The sequence below is a fragment of the Rhinolophus sinicus genome, linkage group LG09 (assembly GCF_036562045.2).
Source record: "Rhinolophus sinicus isolate RSC01 linkage group LG09, ASM3656204v1, whole genome shotgun sequence".
NCBI classification, from domain to species: domain Eukaryota; kingdom Metazoa; phylum Chordata; class Mammalia; order Chiroptera; family Rhinolophidae; genus Rhinolophus; species Rhinolophus sinicus.
In genome coordinates this window covers 84,928,736-84,951,724 of record NC_133758.1, presented here as the reverse complement: position 1 = coordinate 84,951,724, position 22,989 = coordinate 84,928,736, and the positions used below count along the sequence as shown (strand labels likewise).

Here is a 22,989-nt window from a genome sequence, read left to right as displayed (position 1 = left end):
TTCCTAATTCTGTAGGCAAGAGAAAGGTTGGGAAAAATGTAAGTCTAACCATAGAATTTCCAAGTGGAATACTATAAGTGTTGAAAGGGGAAGTAAAGAAATACAAAACATTAACTATAGGCCACTAAAATAATATAGACTCATTCATAAAACATAATAATTATTACTAAAGAAAGGGGTGAATCAAAATTTCTTGTCAATTGTGTATTAAACCCTGTGCTAAATACTTGAACAAAAACAGGCATGATCACATCCCAATTTTTATTAAAAGTTTATGTTTAGAAATTTAAAATTTCATGTACATGCTTAATATTGTTATATATGATCAAAAAATAATATTGTCATTAAAGCTCAAGGTATTCCAAGGATTTTTAAATTTATTATTATTATTTTTATTATTTATGAAATCACACAGCCTCCTTTGAGCTCCTTGAAGGGATTTTTGTCCTCTGGGATACCCTTTACTAGTGGATCTTCCCCAGATCTTTCTTCAACATAATCCCTTACTTCTTCACAACACTTGGATACCTTAAAGAAAAGGAGAAAGAGACGGCTCATTTGGTTTCATACAGAAACTGCAGAATCCAAAAGTGGATTTATTATAATTTTTGTGTTCTATCTTTTACGTGTGATTCTGCTTTCTGCCAATGTGTATGTACTTTCTAGGAGAGAAGAAGATAGCTGCACCCTCCCCTGTCCTGGATATCTCCAGGCAAAGGATAAACAGCTGGCCACACTCCAGCTAAGGGTTCCCAGCAGATACTGCCTCCAGCCTCTTAAAAGGAGACAGGATCCAGCGATCAGAACACAGCTGGCAACGTAAATCAAGAATGTCACCAGAGAGAACATTAATTAAACCTTTTTCCTCATTCCAAAAATGTGACCTGTAAAGGTGGATGAGAATGAATAATCGCTAAATTCCAGGCTTATAGCCACTGCTGGAGTCTCAGAAGTATGCGTGTGTGATTTTATTTTAAACTCATCTACAATGATTGATCATGACAGTACTCTAGAAGGTGAGTGTCAAAGGGTCGCGGACCTTTGGCTGATTTGTTCACATATATGCCAGGCAGACAAAACAGAGCCTGCGTTTGGTTGGTGTTCAGTAAAAAAATATTTATTGCAATGCATCATTTGTTTTGTTTATGCGCTTGCGCTACACTCATCTGCACCATTGTAGTAATAACTTAGTGAAAACTTAGGCTTTAGTATTTTAATGGACTCAGCTGGAATCTGTTCATATATCATTTAACACACCTTTTAAAGGCAATGTCCTATACATGTGTAAATATAAGTGTGTGTGTTGCGTGTGTGTGTGTACACATTTATAGACACACATGGGATCAAATTATTCATGTTTTAAACTTTCAACTTGTTTTATTTTCCCTTAATATATCATTCATGAGATTAACACAGAACAACTTCATTTTTGGCAGTCCATTAAGTGGCCATTCCCTCAGTTACCTAACCAATTTATTGCTTTATTTTTTTAATAAAATCTTTATACTCTTTTTGTATGTAAATTCCAAGCAACATTAGTCATACGATTTAAGATTACAACTCTGCAGATTCATTATTTACATTTTAGGACATATCATTTCTCACTGGGGCCAGGCACTGGTCAGGTAGCTCCTTCGTATGATGATACTTGGGGGTTATACAGTTTTGAAATAAGTTGTCATTTAGATTCACATTTCTTCTTCCTCAAAATGCAAAATTGAGATTTAGATTCACTTCCCCTCCCCCCTCCGCTCGCTCCTCCCAACACCAGTTCTTTTGGATCCAATCAGATGTCAGGAACAGAGGTTTAAATTGCTGTCCTAATTCAGGAGTCAGTGAGGAGTTGGTTTTGACAGGGTCGGGGCAGGGCCACAGGATATAAGAAGCAATAAATTACCTAAAATCCTATGTGAGTGTATATGTTTAAAATTATTTTAGTGATACTTATTATAAGAACGCATATATATATAGTATAATTCAAGATTACATGGCATGGTGGAAAGCTTTGACACTGAATTCAGGACACGCCAGGCTTGAATTTTGGCTCTGCCCACTGACCAGCTAAGTATCTTAGTTAATTAAGATTGCTCATCTAGGGTTTAGTTACTTCATGTGTAAACTAGCAAGAGCAGCACTGGTTGCAGTAAGTGCCTGACACATAAAGATGCTCAATCAAACGATAGCTCTTGTTATCTATTACTCCGAAGATTATTTTTAGTCTTTCCCTATTACATTTACTTTAGTTATTGCAAATCTGTCTGCCAGCTTTAGAAACTGGATGCAAAGAGTTGTCTTACTCTGATAATAATAATTCCTTGACAGCAAAATAGGTTGAGGCATATTATGAACTAGTCTGGTTCATCGATATCAATAATAATTTAAAACATAAAGGTAGGAAGCACTTGCTATGTGCTAGGCATTATTCTCAGAGCTTTGTATATATTACTCCATTTATTCTATCTAATTGCCATCTGCATTAGATGTTGTTACTATGCCCATTTACAGAAGAAGAAAGAGAGGCACAGATAGGTCAGATAACTTAGATGAATGTTATACAGGGAGAAAGCTGTGGAGCCAGAACCTGAATCCAGAGTCTATCCACTTAACAATACTGTAATGACACTGTGCCATCTGGTGTCAGAGTTGTGGGTTCAGGACCTGGAAGGTGTGTGTGTGTGTGTGTGTGTGTGTGTGTGTGTGGTTTTGGCAGTCTGAGATTCAATTAGTTTGACTTCCAAAGTAAAAATTCCCAGGTGAACTGGCCACAAGAGAATAATAAAAATATGAAGACAACCAAATTGCCTGCAAAACAACAATCTTGAGTATATAAATAATAAAACAGCTTTTAGATGTTTCAAGTAAAGAAGAAAAAAATAACTCGCCTTTTACCTGAAAATTATATTTTATCTTCCCCAAATTCTAAAGATTTGAACTTTTTGGGGTATGTGTTCCAAGCTTTTATGCTGTTTATAGATTGAATTTTATCTTGACAACAAGACATGTTTTGCTTATACAGAAAGGGCCAAAGGGAAGTTAGAGACAATTATAAACATAAAATAAGCCAAAATTCCTGTTTTTATAGGGAGTAAGAGTCTTGAGCAAAGTCTGAAGATAACACAAACTCCTTTTTTTGCTTTGGCCTGATAAAATGAATTTTTAAAAAAGTCTAAAATATACTCTTATCATGTGTGGAGGAGTTTTTGTTTCTACAAACTTTTCTAAAATGAAGAAATCTAAAATACCTATCTACATTTTCTAAGCTTCAGTCACTGTTTGCTTGGTGGAAACTTTTATTCCTCTGCCATTTCTGCTCCTTCTGATGACAAAGAACATTCATTTCTAAGAAATGTCAGGTGTTTTTGAGAGCAACCAGTGAGTTCTTCTACTTGAACTCATTTTTATATGCAAAGAAGGGATGGAATGTACTTATTCATTGCAGGCCATGACAGTACTGGAGGTCTTGGCTAAAAGTACTTGAACAATATCAAAGCATTGTATTAAATAAAATAAAGCTTATCAATTTAGAAAGGTAAAAACAAAATGCCTATATGCATTGCTTCATTTTATTGCTTTGCTAAAATATGGTCTCTGTCTCATAGTCTTCATTTTTTTCTTCCTTTCCTTTTAAACAACTCTAAAAATGTAAAAACATTTCTAATTTAGTGGTCATACACAAAACAGGCTAAGGGCTAGATCTGGCCCATGGGAAATAGTTTGCCCAACCTTCCTTCCTCTTCCTAGAGTCTAAATCAAGAGATAATTGTGATTATTAATTTTCTTAATCGCCAATGAATTTTTACCTGAAAATTTTATTTTTAACTACATTGAGCCTCTCCAGTGAATGGTGTGGGGCACGATAAATAATTTCCCCTCTACATTTCTAGGTTCTTGGCTGAGAACCCCCTGTAATAGAAAAGCAGATTAACAGGAGAAAAACAAACAGAAGTTGAATAACATGTAAACCCTCTGTATACATGGGAGATATACCCAGAAAACTGAATAAGTCCCTGAAACCGCCCAGGGCATCTGCTTAAATACATCTCCAGCTAAAGACAAAAGAAAGATGGGGTGATGGTGAGGGCCATTTATGAAAGGATCCCAGGCAAAGCATAATACACGAGGGTAAGGTGTTATACAGATTTAGTCTTTGCCTCTCCACTGATAAGAGTTTCTAGAGATTTATTCATCCTTCTTTTCCTGGTACAGAGACACCCTTCAAAATAGAAATTTCCCTTATAAACGTAAATGTCTCTTACAGACAGGTAACTCCTGCTTGGGTTTCAGAGCTTCTCCTGTATGTGCTGTATCTTAAAAATAACCAGCCTACAATAATCCCAATCCTTATGCCAAAGAGGCGTACTTTGGGGGAGCAAATTCTGCACCCTTTCAATGGTTTCTAATCTGGTAAGTCCTACAGTATCTCTAGTTTAAAATAAAATTCAAAAGAAAACAGCAGTTTACCAGCATTCTTTCCAGTGTCACTTCTTTCTTGAGCTGGTCCACTTCCATCTTCAACTTGTCCTTTTCTGTCAGATCTTCAATATTGATCACAGGCATCTTTTGCCAGCTGGAGAAAAAAAAAAAAGGTAGAACATTAGTTTATACAGCAGAATTTCTGGACTTGCTTCAAGTCCAGTGTTAGCCAACCCTTCCCTCAGCTCTTAACTTACTAAGTGAATGGGTTCTTTCTTTGTGTGTTAACCAATTTCTCACAAATGTTCTCTGAACAACTCTAGCACTGAACATTAGCCTTGGGATTTTAAAGCTTCTTTGTAATCTTCACTAATATGATTAAACCAAGTGCTTGACTCTAAACATCTGCTAGTCGGTTTGTGGGGGGAGGTCAGTTCAGTGAGTAGGTAATTTTAGATACTCCAAATTCCTCCTTTCCTCCAATTTTTGCTCAGTGTAAAGCTTTGGATTTCCAACCCTTTTCTCCAACTCCAAAGCCCTCCACCACATGATTTATGCCATTTAAGTTAGTTTAAGGTCATTTTGAGGACTGCCCATTAATGCCCTAAATCAGAGTATTTAATCTGGTATTAACAGAGAAACATGCAAAAGGTGTCATTATAAGTTCTGTATAAATAATGGATTGAAATATGCACCAATAGAATGGAAATATAGCAAACAAACACCTTTGTTCATCAGAAATAACCCATGTTACTTCAAAGTGTTCCTCTAAACAATACCTGGCATTTGTATGTAACTGTCACAGTGAATTGGACATCAATGATGAGCAAATGTAACAGGTTAAAGGGGACATAGTAAGTCTGATCATGAAAGAATGGACTCTTCTGCACTCTTAGCAATCTCTACTCTTCAATTAGATAGGTGGGCACTAGGAAAGATCCATGGGCACAGTAGCTGGTGGTACCCGTGTGAAATTGCTTGGAAAATATTTCATTATAGCCAAGTGGTGTCATGCTTGTAATCTCTATTTCTCTTTTGCCTCTCTGGTCCAATTTTTATAATGACATATTTTATGAAAGCAATCATATTCAGGTCACATGCTATTTCAGAGAACAACTTATCAGACATCTTCATAAAAATACTCTGCTAATCATGAATCAGCAATTAACTTATTTCCTAGTATTTAGATAGTGTTTTCATTTCCAAAATCTTTGAGGAAATATTATTTCACCTCCCAATTTTATAATATCCTGTTCTTCCCTGGGAAAGAGGTAGGTTAGCATATTTTTAGGAGTACCTGCCTACACAGGCAAGCACAGAGGTAGAAAAGAACACCCCATGTGTACCCAAAGCCAATGTTTTCTATACTTTTTATTTTTGTTATTGTGTTCTTATTTTAAGAAACAATGTGACAACAAAAAGGTTATTTGTTCCTGTGTAATTATCGTTTGATATTCGAGAGCCCATTTTCAATTTTATTCTCACCTTCCTTCTCACTCTCTTCTGACTAGAAAAATTCACAAGCGCATCTATTTCACTGGTCATTTTTACCTGTTGACATGGTCCTTTGCACAACTTTTCTCCATCTTTGGAAACTTCTTCCACTTGGCAATGGCTCTGACACTTCAGTATGTGTAAGAATCACTTTGGGAACTTGTTAAAATATGAGCCCAACCTAAGAGGTTTTGATGTGGGGTAGGGCCTAGAATTTCATTTTCTCTGTTCCAGAGAAGCCATACCAAGTTAACTTCTCTGTGCCTTAATTTACTGAGAAATAGAAGCAATATTACTTACACTGCAGATTTCTTAAGAGGAATAAAGATTGCATAACAATGTGTAGCACAGAGCAAGCACTCAGTACATGTTAGCTGAATGTACCCCTAGACATTCAGACTATGCTGTCTTACATGTCACTTGCTCATAGGGGACTTTATAAGTGCTCTTAAAGGCTATCATGTAGACATCATTTAGCTCCTTTAATATTACGTGCAGTAGATACTCTTGGTGCCCTGCCCAAATCCTCCTTTCCGGGGGCGGGGGGGTATTTACCCTACCAGCAGCTGCAGGTGTTGACTGCCAAGGGCAAATCTTCTGCATAGGTTTGTCCTTAGCTAATAGGAACCACTTCAACTGGTGATATCTTGGTGGTGATGTCTCCAATTGGCTCCTGTAGATGACCTGGACAAATGACTGGTGGAAGTGGGGTTCTAATAACTCAGACCATTTACCTCTGGGCTGAAAAACCTTCGAATAATTGAGAACCTTCCTGAGCTCCCCATGGGTTCAAGGATGAAGCAAGGCTTCTGAAACCATACATTTGCTTAACTTCTGTTTTATCCTGCTTTCCTCCTTCCTTCAGATGTTTCTCCTGAGAGCTCACCCTCAGTAAATCATTTGGACAAGGATCCCTGCCTTGGCTCTGCTTTTAAGAATCTAAAACACTATGGATTGTAAGGACTTTTACAAGAGCATCTGTATCTTTCATAACTTTTATGTTCTTATTACTTACTGTCTGTTCTGTATATTGTTCGGTATACAGAAGAGAAGCATGAAGTGTTGATAAACCACGTGCAACTTATGTCATAAATATTCACCTAGACATAGAGAAATACTGCAACCCCTCTAACATCACTTTATTAACAAATGATTTAACTTTAAAATGCTGCGATTCACCACGTTTAAGAATATTTTAAGTAAAACACATTTCATTTCACGAAAGTGAATATTAGAAGATTCAAGAATGCTTGCCAGATTTGATATCATAGGTCTTGTGTAAAATAAATTTAAAGAGTGAAGATCAAAACTCTCACCCCCCTCAAGGACACCCAGACACACAGAGAAGGGAAGCGTATATTGTCTGCATGAAACGTCTAAATGCTCAGAGTTGTATTGAGGTCAAGGGTTTAAAGGGATTCAAACACCATCTAATTTACTCTCTATCCCATTTTGCAGATGAAGTAAAGGTGGTCTGGAGAATTAAAATGCCCCAAATCGCACAATGTGTGGCCACAAAGCTGGGGTTATAACACAGGTGTTGGTTTTCTGCCCTGGGCTGTTTTCCATTCCAGCACACTTTTCTCAGTTACCCTTCTTCAAACCAGTGTAAATTAGTAGATTTGCTTTTTCATACTCCAGAATTAAATTAAATTGCATATATATATATATATATATATATATATATATATATATATATATATATATATATATATATATATATATATATATATATATATACATAAAGCAAAAATATATATATAAAGCAAACAAGACTTTATTTACCCCCTCACACGCACCACCCATTCCTACCCGCCTACCTGGGCTGCTCGTATTCTAAGCTTTCAAGACTGGCCACCTCTCCATGAAGTTCTAAGTCGGGCTAGATCAGTTTACTGGCCCTATTCCCAAGTATCCCACCCCAAACATCACCAGAGTAGAAGAGGAGGACTGAAGACTATAGACCAACCAGCTAAGGTAGCTGTTACTGCTAACCCAGGGGAGAAACATACCCCCGTTACGTAGAAGACATTTGCCGTTACCTCTTCCTGCATCCTGTGCTACCATCAGTGGAGCTGAGATCAGAAGCAAAAGAGGAGGGGAAGGATACATATCCCAGTAGTACCCTATGTATGGAACAGTGGGTCTCGAGGGGGGCAATACTGCCCCCTAGGGGGATTTTTGAAAATACGTCAGGTTGTTTTTTGTTTGTTTTCACTGTTTTTTGTGGGTGTGGGTGAGGGGAATTGGGAGGCTACAACTATGTAGAGTAGCTTAAGTGTCTCACCGACGTCTTTCAGAGTTTTCATCAGGTTTCTTGCTAATTTATTTCAGAACTAAAACGGGCTAGTGTAAAATTCAAAGGTTATCTGTTTCTGCTTTATACATTATAGATAAGCACATTTTAAAGTATGAAAACTTGACAAAACATCTAACACGTAAGGGCTATATTAGAGGAAATTCATTCAAATTATTTTAAAAAGTCCTTTGTTTTCTACAGAGGATCAATCACAGATTATTTGAAATAAAAATCTTGCTAGCACACTTTAAATATTTTGAGTTAAACAATTCAGTTTGACACATTTGTAAACAAACAAATTCACTGTATCATGTACAATAAACTTGCGATCATATGGGTATACATTTTCTTATCTTCTATTCTTTTTTATCCTGACATTATACTTGGGAGTATAAAAAATAAGAGCAAATATTTCATTCATTCATTCAACAAATATTTACTGAGCACTATTATGTGTGAAACACTATTCTAGATAAATGCTTAAGGGTAGAGCAAAGAAAAAAAATTAGAAAACTTTGCCCACAAGCAACTTACAGTCTATTGAGGGAGACAAGACAACAAACACAATCAAAAATAAAAGGTACCATATATCAGATTGTGATAAGTGATAAGAAGAAAAATAAAACAGGGACGCAATAGGAATAGGAGGGGTCAAGAAAAGTAGTTCAATTATTGAGAGAGTGATCAGAGAAGGCTTCTCTGAGACAATGCTAACCGAGTGAAGACCCGAAGGAAATGAAGGAGTGGGCCATGTCTGTAACTAAGAGAAGATTGTCCCAGGAAGTAATAAGTGCAAGGGGAGCAGTGAGCCAGTATGAATATGAGGAAGCAAAGGAACATGAGGGAAGAATAATATATGGTATCGGTGAACAGGTAGGTGTTGCATTGTAGAGACTGGCTTTATTCTGAGTGACTTAGGGAACATTGGAGAGTTTGAGTAATAGGGAGACATTATCTCTATAAATAGACTCATATACTTTAGTGGCATTATTATGGCAACTATTTTGAGTAGATCTTAGAAGGCAAGGGTGGAAGCAGGGAAGAGGCAATTTCTGTAATTAAGGTGAGACGTGATGGTGGCTAAAACCAGGGTAACAGGAGTGGAGGTTGGGAGAGTTGGTGAGGTTCTAAGTATATTTTAAAAGCAGAGATGATAGGATGTGCTGAGAGATCAGAATGAAAAAGAAAGGGAGAAGTCAAGATAACTCCAATGATTGGGGCCTGAACAACAGGAAGAAGGGATTCGCTGTTTTCTGAGATCACGGAGATTGTGATAAGAGGAATCCAAAGTTTGAGATGCCTGTCAAACATTCATTTCAATGGGCAGGCCGGGAATTTAGGAGAGAGGACAGAGATTAGGAGAGAGCCACCAGAACAGATGAGAAAAACCAGGGCAAATAGGAAAGATAAAAGAATGAAGGACTAAACGCGGGAACATTCTAAACAGAGGAAGATAAGATGAAATTTACAAAGGACATTGAGTTGGCTGTGATGAGGATTAAATGAGACGATATTAGCTAACAACTTTGGAATGTGTATTGTGTGCCAACACTGTGCTGAACGCATGTATGCAATGCCTCCATCTATGTATCTACTCTTTCCTTCTGTATCTGCTCTTTCCTTCTGCCTTTCTACATGGGCCAATAAAATGATAGCAGGTAACAAATATTTATTTATTCATTCAGAAAATATTTATTGAGTAACTACCACAGACCAGGCACTTCTTTGATTGCTAGGGGTTGCAGCAAGAAACAAAATCAGCTGTCTTATTTCTTACTGTGTTTATACTTCATCACTATATAAATCATTCTGTCCAGTTGAGTTTTTTTTCCCTGTTACATAACAGGTAGTTTGGATTTTTGTTTTTTTCATTTAATCAGGTTGGTCATGCATTTTACAGCATTTGGTTTTTGAAAGCCAGTTGCTTTTGTGTCTGTTGATATTTTATTACATGACTACCATTCTCTCTCAGCCTTTTAGCTTATTCTTAAAGTACAGGTGACTTACAGACATTCAAATATATTCTATGATGACTCACTTTCTTACCCAGAGCAACTCTGTTTCTCTGTTTCTACTGAACCAGTTGGGTCTTCAAGACACTTAAAAAGAGGAGAGATAATGGTGATAAGTAACTTTTCCTTTCCATAGACATTTATGAGATCCTACTTTCTAGGTCTTTTTATTGGCACTATAATACAATGGTGAATACGGCAGGAAGTTCTCTGCTGCCACAGAGCTTATGTAATACTGAGAGGATCAGACAAGTAAAATATAACTAATAAACATTGCGATTTCAAATGATAAATGCTATAAAGATGTTTTGTGATACCATAAAGTCATCAGGAGTGACCGGGATATGGAACAACATCTCATAGACTGATGAGAGATAGTGCCAGGAAACCAAGACTCAATGGCCAAGGAGACAGTGAAGATCAGGAGGTGAGCATTTCATGCAGCGTGAAGGGCTAAGCAGAGGAAACAGCCCATGCAAAGAAACAAAGTTTTTGTACTAAGAGAATAGAAGACAGAGTGTAACTTGAGTATAGTCAAGGGAGAGTGATAGGATAAAGTTAGTAAGGGATACAGTGGTCAGATCACATAGAGTCAGAATGAGTGACCTTGCATGGTAGGTAAGAAATAAAATGAGGAGCTAATGGAGGGTTTTAATTTTTGTTGAAGGAGTGAGGTGTGTGATATGGTCTGATATTTTAAAAAATACTCTGCTATGTGGGCTTGAGTGGGGAACAAAAATGGAAACTGGGAGTTTCGGTAAGAATCTGATGTAATGGTCCTTTAAGAAAGTTGGATCTGATCTATATTGGTGGCCGTGGTTATAAAGAGATAAAGAAAGATTTAAAATGTGATTTGGAGGTAGAATTGACAGGACTATTGATGGATTAGGCAATGAAGAAATGGGAGGTGTTAAGAATGATTCCAAAGTTTTTGGCTTGAGAATCTAAGTGTCATTTACAGAAAGGAGGAGGATTGGGGGTATATGACCAAGACTTCAGTTTAGAATGTATAATTTTTGAGATGTCGTTAGACACCCAAGTGGAGATGTTAAGTAGATATAAGTGTTTGGAATTCAGAGGTAAGATCAAGACTATACATAAATATATGTATATGTGAATAGATGTGTGTGTGTGATTTATATGTATAAATACTTGAAATTACATAAAAAGAGAGTGCAGTTACAGAAGAAATCTCAAGGCTGAGCCTTGATTCACCCCAACCTTTAATGGGCAGGCAGAGGAGAAAGACAGATTGATTGAGAAGTAGTAGTAAGTAGGGGAAAACCAGAAGAATGTGGTATAAAGATTAAAAAAAAAGCATTTCAAGAATGAGGAAGTATTTGAAATTGTTAAATACTTCTGGGAGGTTAGACAAAATCTAAATGGGAAAATGTGGTCTTTGGTGACCTTATGGAAAACTGCTTTGGGTGTCATGATGAGTTCCCTTGTTAAGAGCACTTTCTATTCTTTCTTTTCCCAATATGAACGTTTAATTGGTGTGGCATGTGCAAAAAAAGGGAAATGAGAAAACGGAGGCAGATAGTGAAGATAACGTTTCTGTTAAGTTTTACTGGAAAAGGGAGCAGTGAAATGGAGCCCTAACAGGAAAGGGATATGCAGTCAATTGTGAACTTTAAGTTTGGGATGAAAGAAAGGCAGATATAGGTGACTCCAAATAGAAACTATTAAACCCTGAATGCTGAAGAATAAGATGTCGCGAAGGGATGAGAGGAGCGAAGTCCTTGAGAAGGCAAGAGGGGAAAGGAGCCAGGAGAGTAGCCAAAGGGTTCATTTCTGCCTAGAACAGGGCGTGATTTCCATTGTCAGAGAAAGGAAGATAGAGAATACAGGAGATTCAGTTGGCCAGTAAGAACACGTTTCTCTGCTCTGCGGGGTTCAGTATATCTAGTCCAGGCTAGCGGACTCAACTCTCTTCTAATACAGACTTTTCAGTTCAATTCTGTTTTTCCCTCAGCTAATAATCAACAAGAGAAAAAAAAAAGTGAGAGTCGTAGGAGATGTGTGCCCCTTTCAATCTGTAGCTACTGCCTCTTCCTGCCCCTAAATGGCAGGCTGTCCCTCTGATGTGACTTGACACAAAATAATTTCCACATAAAGCTAGAACAAATGAACATTTGGAAGGCTGATGACGCTTTAGTACGTAATGTATAACTAACATGAGATTTGGGCTAGAGTATAAATATGACAACAGTTTTGCAAGAAAGAGTGTCTTTATACCTGTAGAGGTCAAGGTCCATTACTTTCTGCTAAATATAACTCTGAAAATAAGGACTTTAGGGATTAACTCTCTCAATCCTCTAGTCTGATTATCAACTTTGGCAGATGTTTCTTTTAGAGCATTGTAGCAATGTATTGAAATTGCACTTATCTTTTTCTTTTGTTTTTTTGTTTTGTTTTGTTTTGTTTTGTTTTCAATGATACACTTTATGTTTGAGTAAAAAGAAAATCTGAAATAGAGCTGCCCAGGAACTGAATGAGGGTCATGAGCACATGTTATATATAATAAGCCTGACTTTGGTTCCCACTAACGTGGAAGAAATGGATGTGTGCGTGAGACCAAGGCATTACGATCAGATTGCCTCTTCTGGCTCCATAGGAAGAATGAGAATAAAACGAGGCATAAGGAATGTCTCATCCTTTCACGTGGCGCCACCTTATTACATAACACTCACAAGTGCACTCTGTGTCCGACAGAGGGCGCATTAGAGCAAACATTTCCTACATGGCCCAACTTGCTAGAAAAATGCCTACTTGGTGAAGCAGTTACCTAAACTTGAACAAAACCCTCGTGATCCCTAATCTCTCAGAAGAGATTAACTGACTTTCTTAGTAGATGTGTAAACTCCTCGTTGGTGCCAGCTGGACTCATTTCAGACTTTATTTTGACAGGGCTTAAACTAACAGGCAGCAAGAACTTTTTTTTTAAGGTGTTTATCCATGTAACTCTTTTCGTGACTATGTTTTCTAGAATATGTATGCTCAAATCACTGGGCTCACTTAATTGTCCTCATTCACTCATGAGCTAGACATGCCACTTCTCTCTAAGGTGTCTGACAGAGAGGAAGACCATCTGCTTCAATCCTTTCCTTAAATTCATGGTTACCTTCCCAGCCTGTGGGGCTCTCAGAGGACAGAACAACAAGCTAAAAGTTTAGGAACTCTAGGAGCCAATGTGTTCCAATTCAACTTTATATCCATTTGTTATGGGGCCCAGGGGTGCGTGAGAAAGAACAGAGGCAGGGATCTGACACATGCACAAATACTGCTGAACTCACTGTAACTTTTGTGTTTTAATTCTGTATTTATTGTTCTACTGTAAGGTTTTGGTAGAGTAGAGCCCAGGTCTGGATATATTCAAATGAATACAGGTCTGAGTATCAAGAACTTGGGTTGTAGTCTCAGCTCTGCCAATAACTAAGGTTAAGTAAACGTGACCAGCCATTTTATCTTGCTACGTCTCAATCTGTAACTTTATAAAATGAAAATACTGGAACAGATGGTATTTATAGTTCCTTTCAGCATTCTCATTGTAAGAACTCCATGCCTTATTTTACAGAACGCAAAACCATTTTGAGCCTCTGTCTTTTGCTGCAACCACTCAAGCGATCTATCACTTGGTATTGCAATGACAAATCAATCTGGGTGACTGTTCTTCCCAGTTCCCTCCAGCCTTGCACTTCCTGTTGACTTTGGATAAAGGAATTATTTTCCTTAGCTATGTTGTAACCTTTTGGCTTAGACACTGGTTTAAAGGGATAGAAGTACAATGACATCCCTGTGGAAGCCAATAGTGGTGATCACATAGCTCCTTCCACATGGTCCTAAGGATAAATTCGGTAATTTAAAGTAGTCTGAGAATATTTAGAGTCCCTGTATATTGGAAGATTTGGGTTTTTTCATGGATATAACAATGCTCAAGTGTTTTACAATTAATTTCCTCCCTGATAACCTAGCTTGACGATCTCAAAATGCTAACTACTCCGTTTGTTCAATTCTCCTTCTTCCCTATTCCTGCTGCATACTCACGGAGGTGTTAAAGATGTCCCCTGCTTGGCATGGAACAAGGGAAGGAAACTAACATTTCTAGACTACTTCTGGACATGGATTTCAACCTGTGTCTACCTAGCGACTCTACTCCACAGAGGGGTGAAAAGCCTGGTTTTGGTCCCTTCCCACTCCTTGTGTTACACAGCAGGCCTAAGTGGACTCAGTACTCTGCTCTGTCTGAGACAACCCCAAACTCATTTTCTCAGAAGACACCATCACAAAGTAATGTCTGATTGTGTGCCTCCTTCCTGGGCAGAGAGGTGGCCTCTGACTCAGCCAAAGAGAAGAGCTGACGGGAACCAAGTCGCAGGTTTCAGTCCTACAAGGACAGTTCAGGTGACTGTTTCCTGATTGTGGTTGATGCTTCGTCTGAAAATTTTGTGTCGAGGCACAGTGGGAACGGGGCCATGGGGTGATGTGAGTGGATTCTGAGCCTGTGTGTGAGGAGTTGAAGCACATCTCTCTGAGTGCCTAGGCATTTTCCCATTAATTCTCATAACACACTTGTAAGATACAGTTATTATATCCATTGACAGATACGGAAACAGAGGCTGAGAGTTTTTATAACTTGTCCAAAGGAACAAGGAATATAATACAGGTCTCCTCTGACTCCTACATCTATTGTCCTATTACATCATGCAATTTCCCAAAATAAGCTGCCGTAATTAAAAAGATTCCTCTTTTTATATGAAGCAAAACATGTCCAAAAAATGCCAAACAAAAAACAGAAGTGACAACAGTCAAGAAGAATGACAAGTTTGACTCAGTATCCATTTTTGAATGTATTTAATCATATTCAGAAGAACGGAAACAAGTTTGAAGTTGAATTAACTTTTTTCCTGAACATGATCCTGGCTAAATGTTTGATAAAAATTTCCTTCCTCTAATAATACGTGGTGGGTACTGGGAGGGTCTAATCTGATTCTCCTATGAATGTGTCTTTCTAAAACCAGCTGGCTGTCTCACTGGTTGGTGTGCTGCAGCCAGCTCACACTGGCTCTGGCATACTATACCCATCTATTTCCAATTCTGGTATTTGACATTAGTCACAGTGGGAGCATTTACATCATGGAAATCAGTAATCTATACAAACCAGCCTCTCCACCCCTGTTTTTCCTCCTGGAGAGTTGGCTGTTAAACATTTATCCTTGTATCTCTGTCATTCTTAATCATAGATATCTGGTCATCTGACAGCATAAGTGATACTGAGTATTTCCAGACTGGGCTAGTTTTCCTAGGGATATGATTCTATGCCACTACATCAGAATAATGAAAAATGACACATGACACAAGGGGGTATAGTGTGCAAAATGTCCCAGACTATTGACCCACTGTGAGCATAGGGGGTCGCAGAAACTTGAACTCCTATAAACTCCCTCCACTATCCTCAGGAGGAGCCAGGAATAATGATTCTCTTGAGAATATTGACTAGAACAAGAGGAAAAGGGGGCAGAAGGGAAGATACATTCATCGAGAGAACTCATTAAAATCTCCAAAAAATCTTTAATATCTCATGTAAAATCCCAGTGTAGAAACTGTTTTTTTCTCTTTTCTTTTTGGTATAAATACAATGTTAGACTCAGGCTAATATGACAGAGGAGTGATGAACTTTAATAGATTCACTGATATTAGGATATGTGTGGAGCAGGGCTGATCTGGTCAAACACTCAGGGTCCCCCAAGCCCACCTCTCTTTGGACATTTATGCTTCTGCTCAAAAAACATAGCTACAACTGTCATATATGGCTGATGGGTGTAAAATGATATAATAATTTTGGAAAACGGTTTGTCAGTCTCTAATATTTCTAAATATTTTACCCAAGAGTAATAAAAGTTGTATGTACACACAAAGCACCTTTATTCATAATAATCCCAAATGAGAAACAACACAAATGTCCAGTAACAAGACATTTATGGTATAGTCATATTGGAAGATTCCTCAGCACTTAAAAGGAACAAACTTTACAACAGCGTGGGTGTGTCTCAAAAACATCAGTGGAGCCAAAGAAGTACAAAACAGTACTTGCTTTATGATTCTATTTGCGTGAGATTCAAGAACAGGCAATACTAAACTCATCAATGGTGATCAGAAGAGTGGTTGCCTTTGGTCTGGGGATGGAAGCATTGACTGGAAAAAGGTACGAGAGAACGTAATGGGGTGATGGAAATGTGCTAATTCTTGACTGGAGTGGTGATTACAAGGGTATAGCTGTGAAAAATTCATGAAACTATACACTTACGGGAAATTAAGAGCTTTTTATTAAATGTAAAGTAGATGTCGATTGAAATATGTATAGATGTATATATGTATAAATGCAAATAAATACACGAATGCTTAAATTTCTAATCTAATTAAAGGGTCTATTACAATGAGCCTCAGCTCTACGAATTTGACACTTTCTCTCTGCCCTTCAAACACATGGGCTTAGGTGCTTTCAAAAATGCAGATTCAGGCTTCAGAGTGATGCTGTACCTTGGAAACTTGTACAATCATTTCCCTCTAGTTTGCCGATTTCCCATCACTGACACAAAAGGCCCCATTTGGTCATTGCCGCCGGGCCGCAGGAGAAAGTTAGGGCAACAGGTTCAACTTGGAGGGGAATTCCTCTCCTCCTCCGCACGCACGCACGCACGGTCCAGTGCCGGGACAGCAGCGGGGAGTCACAGCCTGCGGGGCATGAATCAGCGTCCCCCAGGCTCCGCAAAGACACGCCCCGCCCCGTCCGGGGTCGGAAGGACTCTCACCCTACAAAAAGCGAGCACCCACCACCGACACCCAGGTCAGGCCGCCCTGAGTCTGGACTCTGCGCACCTTTCTCCTGCCGGTGCATTCCGGAGACCCCTCGCCTCGCGGGCCACTGAAACCTGGACACCATGGACCCTACCGGTACCCTCGGACTGTTGTTTCTGCCTTGGCTCGTGATGGGGACTGCGATGGGCGATGTTACTCAGGACCGGCCAGGTATCGCCCGCCCCATCCAGGACCCCCTCTTCCGTCTGGGCTTCCTCCCGGCCAGGCAGGGAGGGCGCCCTGCACCCGCCCCTCTCTCTGCCCGCTTTCCCCAGGCCCCTGCCGGGGACCGGGCACTCGTGCCCCAGTATGCACTTTTTATCTCTATAGGGGCCCCTCTGTTCCGAAGCAGCGGGGACGGAACTCCCCGGGGACCGAACTCCCCGGGAGACCTCTCCCTCCCCGGAGATGTGGCTGACCTCCTGCCGTCTCTTTGACTTTCCTTCTGCTCCTCCTGTAGGAAACAACGCGGAGGTCTGCCTCCTGCCCCCAGAGGTAGGGCCCTGCCGGGCCCGGATCCCCAGTTTTTACTACGACAGGTACACGCAGAGCTGCCGCCAGTTCATGTACGGGGGCTGCGAGGGCAACGCCAACAACTTCGAATCTCCGGAGGCCTGTGAGGACGCTTGCTGGAAAATAGAGAGTAAGTCGCGGCGCGCACGCACGGAACCCTGGCGCCGCGGAAGGGCCGGCAGCAACTTAGCAAACTTTCTAGGTCCTACTTCCTACAGGAAATTTTAGTCTCAAATATTAGGCGAGCCTCACTGGTTTTCAGTTTCCCGAAAGTCATCACAAATTTGCAACCACTCACGTATTTTCCCTCTCCTAACTGGCATTTATCATAACTCTGAGCCTGTGCAGACTGGGAAAGATTTCATCTTAAGGCAAAATAATGCAAGGGTATAAGGTAAGTTTTCTCTACTTACCATTAGTTCCAAACCTATGCTTTTTATGCCTCCCTGAGAACACCATTTCCTCGTGTCAATTAGCCATCCATCTGAAATACTTTGAGTGGATTTTATTATTTAACTGATTTAGCTCATTATAACCTTACTTTTGTCCCCTGATAGTCAAATATGTCTTTGTTAGTATAGGGATATAGTAGAGATACAGTATACTGTTTTCTATTCTATTTTAAGTATGTTTATTGTATATGTGAAGGCCTGTAACAGAACATGGGGCTTCACCACTCAAGGAATTGAACCAAGGGGGAATGTGTATTCTTCTGAATAGTTATTTAAACTTCTTATGTAGGAACAATCAGAACACCCCAAGAGAACAGTGTCTCTACTGAATCACAGTTCAGTCAGGTCTGGAGACACTTTATAAAAAAAAAAAAGCTAAATAAGTGGATTAATGGGCAATCTTTGGGGATTTACTATCCCAGTACTAAATATGATGCCAGTTCCCCCCAGATGTTTCTGAAAATACAGTAAAGTTTTGAAAGTAATACTAAGAAGGCTAATTTTTGACTAACATTGCTTTTTGCCCTCCTTTTCCTAGAAGTTCCCAAAATTTGCCGGTTGGAAGTCAGTGAGGGGCAGTGTGGTGAGACCAGAGAAGACTATTTCTTCAATCTAAGTTCCATGGCATGTGAAAAATACATGTCTGGTGGGTGTCACCGCAGTGGGAACCAGTTCCCGGATGAAGCTACTTGCAGGGGCTTCTGTACACCAAAGAAACGTAAGTACTATTTTTATGGTGTTTCTATTTCATTTCTTAACTAAGACTTGAGGGTGAAAAAATCCCATTCGATGTGGAATTAACATGGTTTGTGTTTAGGTAATTTCATATATAATATAATATCAATATTCACACTATTGCTTTGTAAGGGAGCATAATTCCTATTTTTACATATGAGAAGACAAGCTAGGAGAAGCTAATGACTTGCCAAGTTCTCAGGGCTGGAAAGCAATAAAGCCATGATTCAAATTTTTGCTTCCTCTTCTGCATTGTTTCTTTACAACTATTTTTCATCTGTTCCATTTACACATTAAAAAATACAGTATATATTTATTAATGAGTGCCATGACCTCAGGTTTGTATAGAATCAGTTGTATATATGAAATAGTGGATTATATACAGACTTAAGATGGTGAGACTTGAAAATTTCTTCCTAAAGTTTTTGGTTAGATTTGTGTATCCTTTAGTAATTGCAAATTGCAGCACAAAAAGATCGCTATTCCATGTTTCTCTTCTCCCCACTTCTTATATAGCCCCCACCACAGTCCCTGAATTGATGAGATACTTGGGTAGTATTTAATATTTGTAGAAAGAGATAATACAGGCATTTTCCCTAGGCACAGCAGAGACACATACACACAGATAAATAAATTCAACAAACAAGGAAAATTTGCCTTGACAGAGACTTTGATAAAGCTCTACAGCTATACTGTATTGAATATGCAAAATGTTGAATCAATGAGGAGATGGTGATTGCTGGTGTTTTTTTAAATTGTTTGTGTTAATGTTCCAGGGGCCACCTGGGAATTAGATACAGGGATACTTGATTAATAATGGAAGGAGAGCTGATAAACATTTAAAATAAAACTACCAACATAAGAAAGTTTACAAAGCATGTCATATATTATCACTTGCAACATGATTATCTGTTTGTTTGTTTTTTTACCTGACCATATCTGTTTTTTGGGTTTAATTTGTTTACATATTCAAACGATACAAGGACATAGCTTCCGAAGAAGTTCTGTCCTGTTTCTAAACATTTAGAATTAACAAAATATAGCACGTAAGCTTTCTTGAAATTTGAGGCACACTTTTTCAATGGTTTACTTTGATATTTTGGATTCAGCATGAAGCTTCTATGGGATTAGACTGTCTTCAGTTCCTTCAGTAATCATCACAGTGTAGTGATTCTGGTATCATTGCAGTTCTAATTTTATTTCCTTTTTCATAAAGGTCCATCATATTGCTACAGTCCAAAAGATGAGGGCCTGTGTTCCGCCAATGTGACTCGTTACCATTTTAATCCAAGACACAAAACCTGTGAGGCCTTCACCTACACTGGCTGTGGGGGAAACCACAATAACTTTGTTAGCATGAAGGATTGCAAACGTGTTTGCGTAAAAGGTAAAGAATTTTTCATGCTCAGTTTTTAAACTAACTTTGTAAATAATTCCTAAGCAAAACTGTATGTTGTGTACCCATTTTACTAACAGCATACTGCCATTACCAGACAACGTCTACATAAACAGCACCGTGGTACTGATCAGCTTTGTAACGATGCTTATGCTGGTTCGCTACAGTAGACAATAGCTGTACCCTTGTGTTTTGAAGATAAATTATTATTAACTGAGTGGACAGTAAAACTGATTTTATAATTATTAAAACTCAGGTGAGGTAATTTTGTAAGCATGTTGGAAATGTTGATTTACAGTGAACCTACAGATTGATGTGATGTTTATTTTTATTTTGTTGACTGTAGGCTTAAAGAAGAAAAAGAGTAAGAAAATGCCAACGTTTCTGTTTACTAACAGAAACCTGGAAATTCAGAAGAAGCGATTTTAACCTTTTTTTTTTTTTTTTTTTATATTACCTTGTGAATGCTATTGCCTTTATGGTTACATCTGAAGAATAATATGAGAACCTGAGTAAATGAATCACTAGTGATTTATTCACCAGTTTTTATTGATCAAAGTTACTTTTTAAAAATTTTGTCCATTTTTATACACCATTAGCTGCTACTTAAATGTGAATCTATTATTTTTCATTTACTGTTCAATGGTGTTTTATGGGTTTGAATTCTTGCTGTGTATAAGATATAAAAGTAAATATGACTCACCCAGTTGTTGGGGTTGCGCTTCTGACTTCAGACGATGATAGTAACTGAAAAACATAAGACAATATAGTCATGTTCTTTTAACCCATATGATGATAAAAAGAGTCAGCAAATACATTTAATTTTGCATTTAAATGTTAGATGACATTTTAGGCCGAAGGTGACAAACTGGTAGATTTACCAACGGTTTCAAAAATATTACAACTGTAATGTAGACACTAACTTACTTCCATTACTGTTGTGTAATTTAAAAAATAATAAATTTTTGACTGAAATAAAAAGCTTGTAAATTTATTAAAATCAGAAATGTTCTTAGAGGGAAAACATTCTCTCTCTTTGTCTCTCTCTATCTATTTACACATTCATCCATCCATCGCCACAGGCATGTATATGGTTTACTATACGTATAGATAGATGGCTTTTAATAGTTTTCCTGTTGTTACATTATTTGCTAAGACTAATGGATTGGAGACCACAAAAGTTGATAAAAATCTTTCGACTATTCAAGATGTTTATTTGCATCACACCAGAGACTTAAATTTAATAATTTAAATTCTACCAATAAGTTATTCTTGATAAATATGATCATTTTAAACAGTTTTCTCTTTCTCTGTAATAAAAAGATATTTAGAATTCTTACTTTTTTGCCAAAATTAATATGTTTATAACTATGCCCCTGGGATCTAGCAAAATTATAAATGCATTTGCCCTTTGCTTAAGGAATCCCTCTTTTAAAAATCTATCCCAAAGGTATTGTGACAAAAATGGTATATGCCTGAGGTCATTCACTGATGTAGTATTTGGAATAACTGGAAACAAACCAGATGCTCATCAATGGGGGATTGGTTAAAGAAATTATGGGTGAGAAATGAGCAAAATATCTATATATAGATACCATTTGATCCCCAGAATACATTAAGGAAAGCAGGTTTTAGAGGAGTATGTATACACACACACACACACACACACACACACACACACACACACAAATCACAGAAGGTATAAAGATATTAAAAACGGTTGCCTACGGGGGAAGGAAGAAACAGAGGATTAGATGGGTATGGAGATAAAAATCATGTGAATGTACCTTGCAACATAGTATTGATCTTAGACCATGTAAACATTTTACATACTTAAAAACCAAAATTAAATAAAGAATTAAAAGCATTCCCTTCAAAATTGGAAACAAACCAAAATAATTGAACCCAAATGAATATCAAATAGTGGCATAACTATACAAAAGATATATGATTATTTTCAGTGGCTTTCAAAACAAGTATTTTGACTACATATCTTTCGGAGGATATACTCTAAGGGTCAACTAAAATCTGAAAATGCATTTAGTAGACTTACTGCCAGTAATATTGATATTGTTATTTTGAAACTATCATATAGAAAATACTATCTTACACTATATATTCTGTAAGAAAATGTAAGGACTTACATTTCTTTAGAAGTCAAGATTTTCAGTGTTAAGAGTAAGAGAGATATAAGTACAAAATTAAGAAATTACCTCTAACTTTTAAATTGGAATTACAAATATTAGTATGAACTCAAAATCTATTTTCTCTTTCTAAAAAAAAAAAAAAAATGTGTTTTCCACTCCTCCGTTGAAAGTCCTTGAATCAATGACAACCCAGTAGCAGTAAATGCACCTACCATCCAAATCGTGGTCTCTAATTATTATTTCTCACTAAAAAGAACTGGAGCCAGGGCTCTTAGGAGTAATTGCTGAGTCCAGGTCTAGAACTGGGCATATGTAAGATGAACCCGGGCAATCTTATTCCAGAAATCAAGGAACCTATCAAAGACTAATAAATCATGTCACAAAAACAGGAGAGTAACATTAAGGGGCTCCCACTGACCTAAAATGAGATAATCTGAGCATCAAAACAAATAATGACCGCAATATATATAAGTATATAAATATGAATATAAAATGAGTTCATAATTACACATACACACAAACACATGCCTCTTTGGTCACTTTTTGAGGTTGCTAGGGCACTCTCATTGCTTTGAAAAACTGGTGAATTAACAGAAAGAATAAAGCTTTTTATTCTTTCTTTTTCTTTATCCTTAAAAAACTTTACACAAGGAAACTAGTGTATGAGAGA

General features: G+C 37.9%; 2 protein-coding genes across 4 annotated transcripts; one reads left to right on the top strand and one right to left on the bottom strand.

Annotated features, from left to right (window-relative positions):
- Positions 1-247: 247 nt before the first annotated feature.
- Positions 248-22,227, bottom strand: GNGT1 (G protein subunit gamma transducin 1). 3 transcript variants are annotated; one of them, XM_074340735.1, is made up of 3 exons: positions 20,876-22,227; positions 4,462-4,567; positions 248-528 (listed from the first exon to the last, which is right to left on the bottom strand). In XM_074340735.1, exons 1-3 carry the CDS (start codon positions 20,944-20,946, stop codon positions 400-402), a joined length of 306 nt encoding a protein of 101 aa, XP_074196836.1. In that variant the 5' UTR covers positions 20,947-22,227; the 3' UTR covers positions 248-399. The 3 variants fall into 3 exon arrangements, with proteins under 3 accessions (XP_074196836.1, XP_074196837.1, XP_074196838.1); XM_074340736.1 differs by lacking the exon at positions 20,876-22,227 and adding an exon at positions 7,920-8,005; XM_074340737.1 differs by lacking the exon at positions 20,876-22,227 and adding an exon at positions 4,671-4,769.
- TFPI2 (tissue factor pathway inhibitor 2) lies at positions 16,910-21,153 on the top strand. The gene is made up of 5 exons (XM_074340734.1): positions 16,910-17,247; positions 17,537-17,719; positions 18,580-18,759; positions 19,993-20,163; positions 20,519-21,153. Exons 1-5 carry the CDS (start codon positions 17,160-17,162, stop codon positions 20,599-20,601), a joined length of 705 nt encoding a protein of 234 aa, XP_074196835.1. The 5' UTR covers positions 16,910-17,159; the 3' UTR covers positions 20,602-21,153.
- Positions 22,228-22,989: the final 762 nt, after the last annotated feature.

Coding starts and splice junctions, on each gene's coding strand:
- TFPI2 (XM_074340734.1), top strand. CDS start 17,160: ATGGACCCTACCGGTACCCTCGGACTGTTGTTTCTGCCTTGGCTCGTG. Junction 17,248..17,536: donor TGTTACTCAGGACCGGCCAG/GTATCGCCCGCC, acceptor CTCCTCCTGTAG/GAAACAACGCGGAGGTCTGC. Junction 18,760..19,992: donor CTTCTGTACACCAAAGAAAC/GTAAGTACTATT, acceptor TTTTTCATAAAG/GTCCATCATATTGCTACAGT.
- GNGT1 (XM_074340735.1), bottom strand. CDS start 20,946: ATGACTATATTGTCTTATGTTTTTCAGTTACTATCATCGTCTGAAGTC. Junction 4,568..20,875: donor AGCGCAACCCCAACAACTGG/GTGAGTCATATT, acceptor TTTTTTCTCCAG/CTGGCAAAAGATGCCTGTGA. Junction 529..4,461: donor TGACACTGGAAAGAATGCTG/GTAAACTGCTGT, acceptor CTTTTCTTTAAG/GTATCCAAGTGTTGTGAAGA.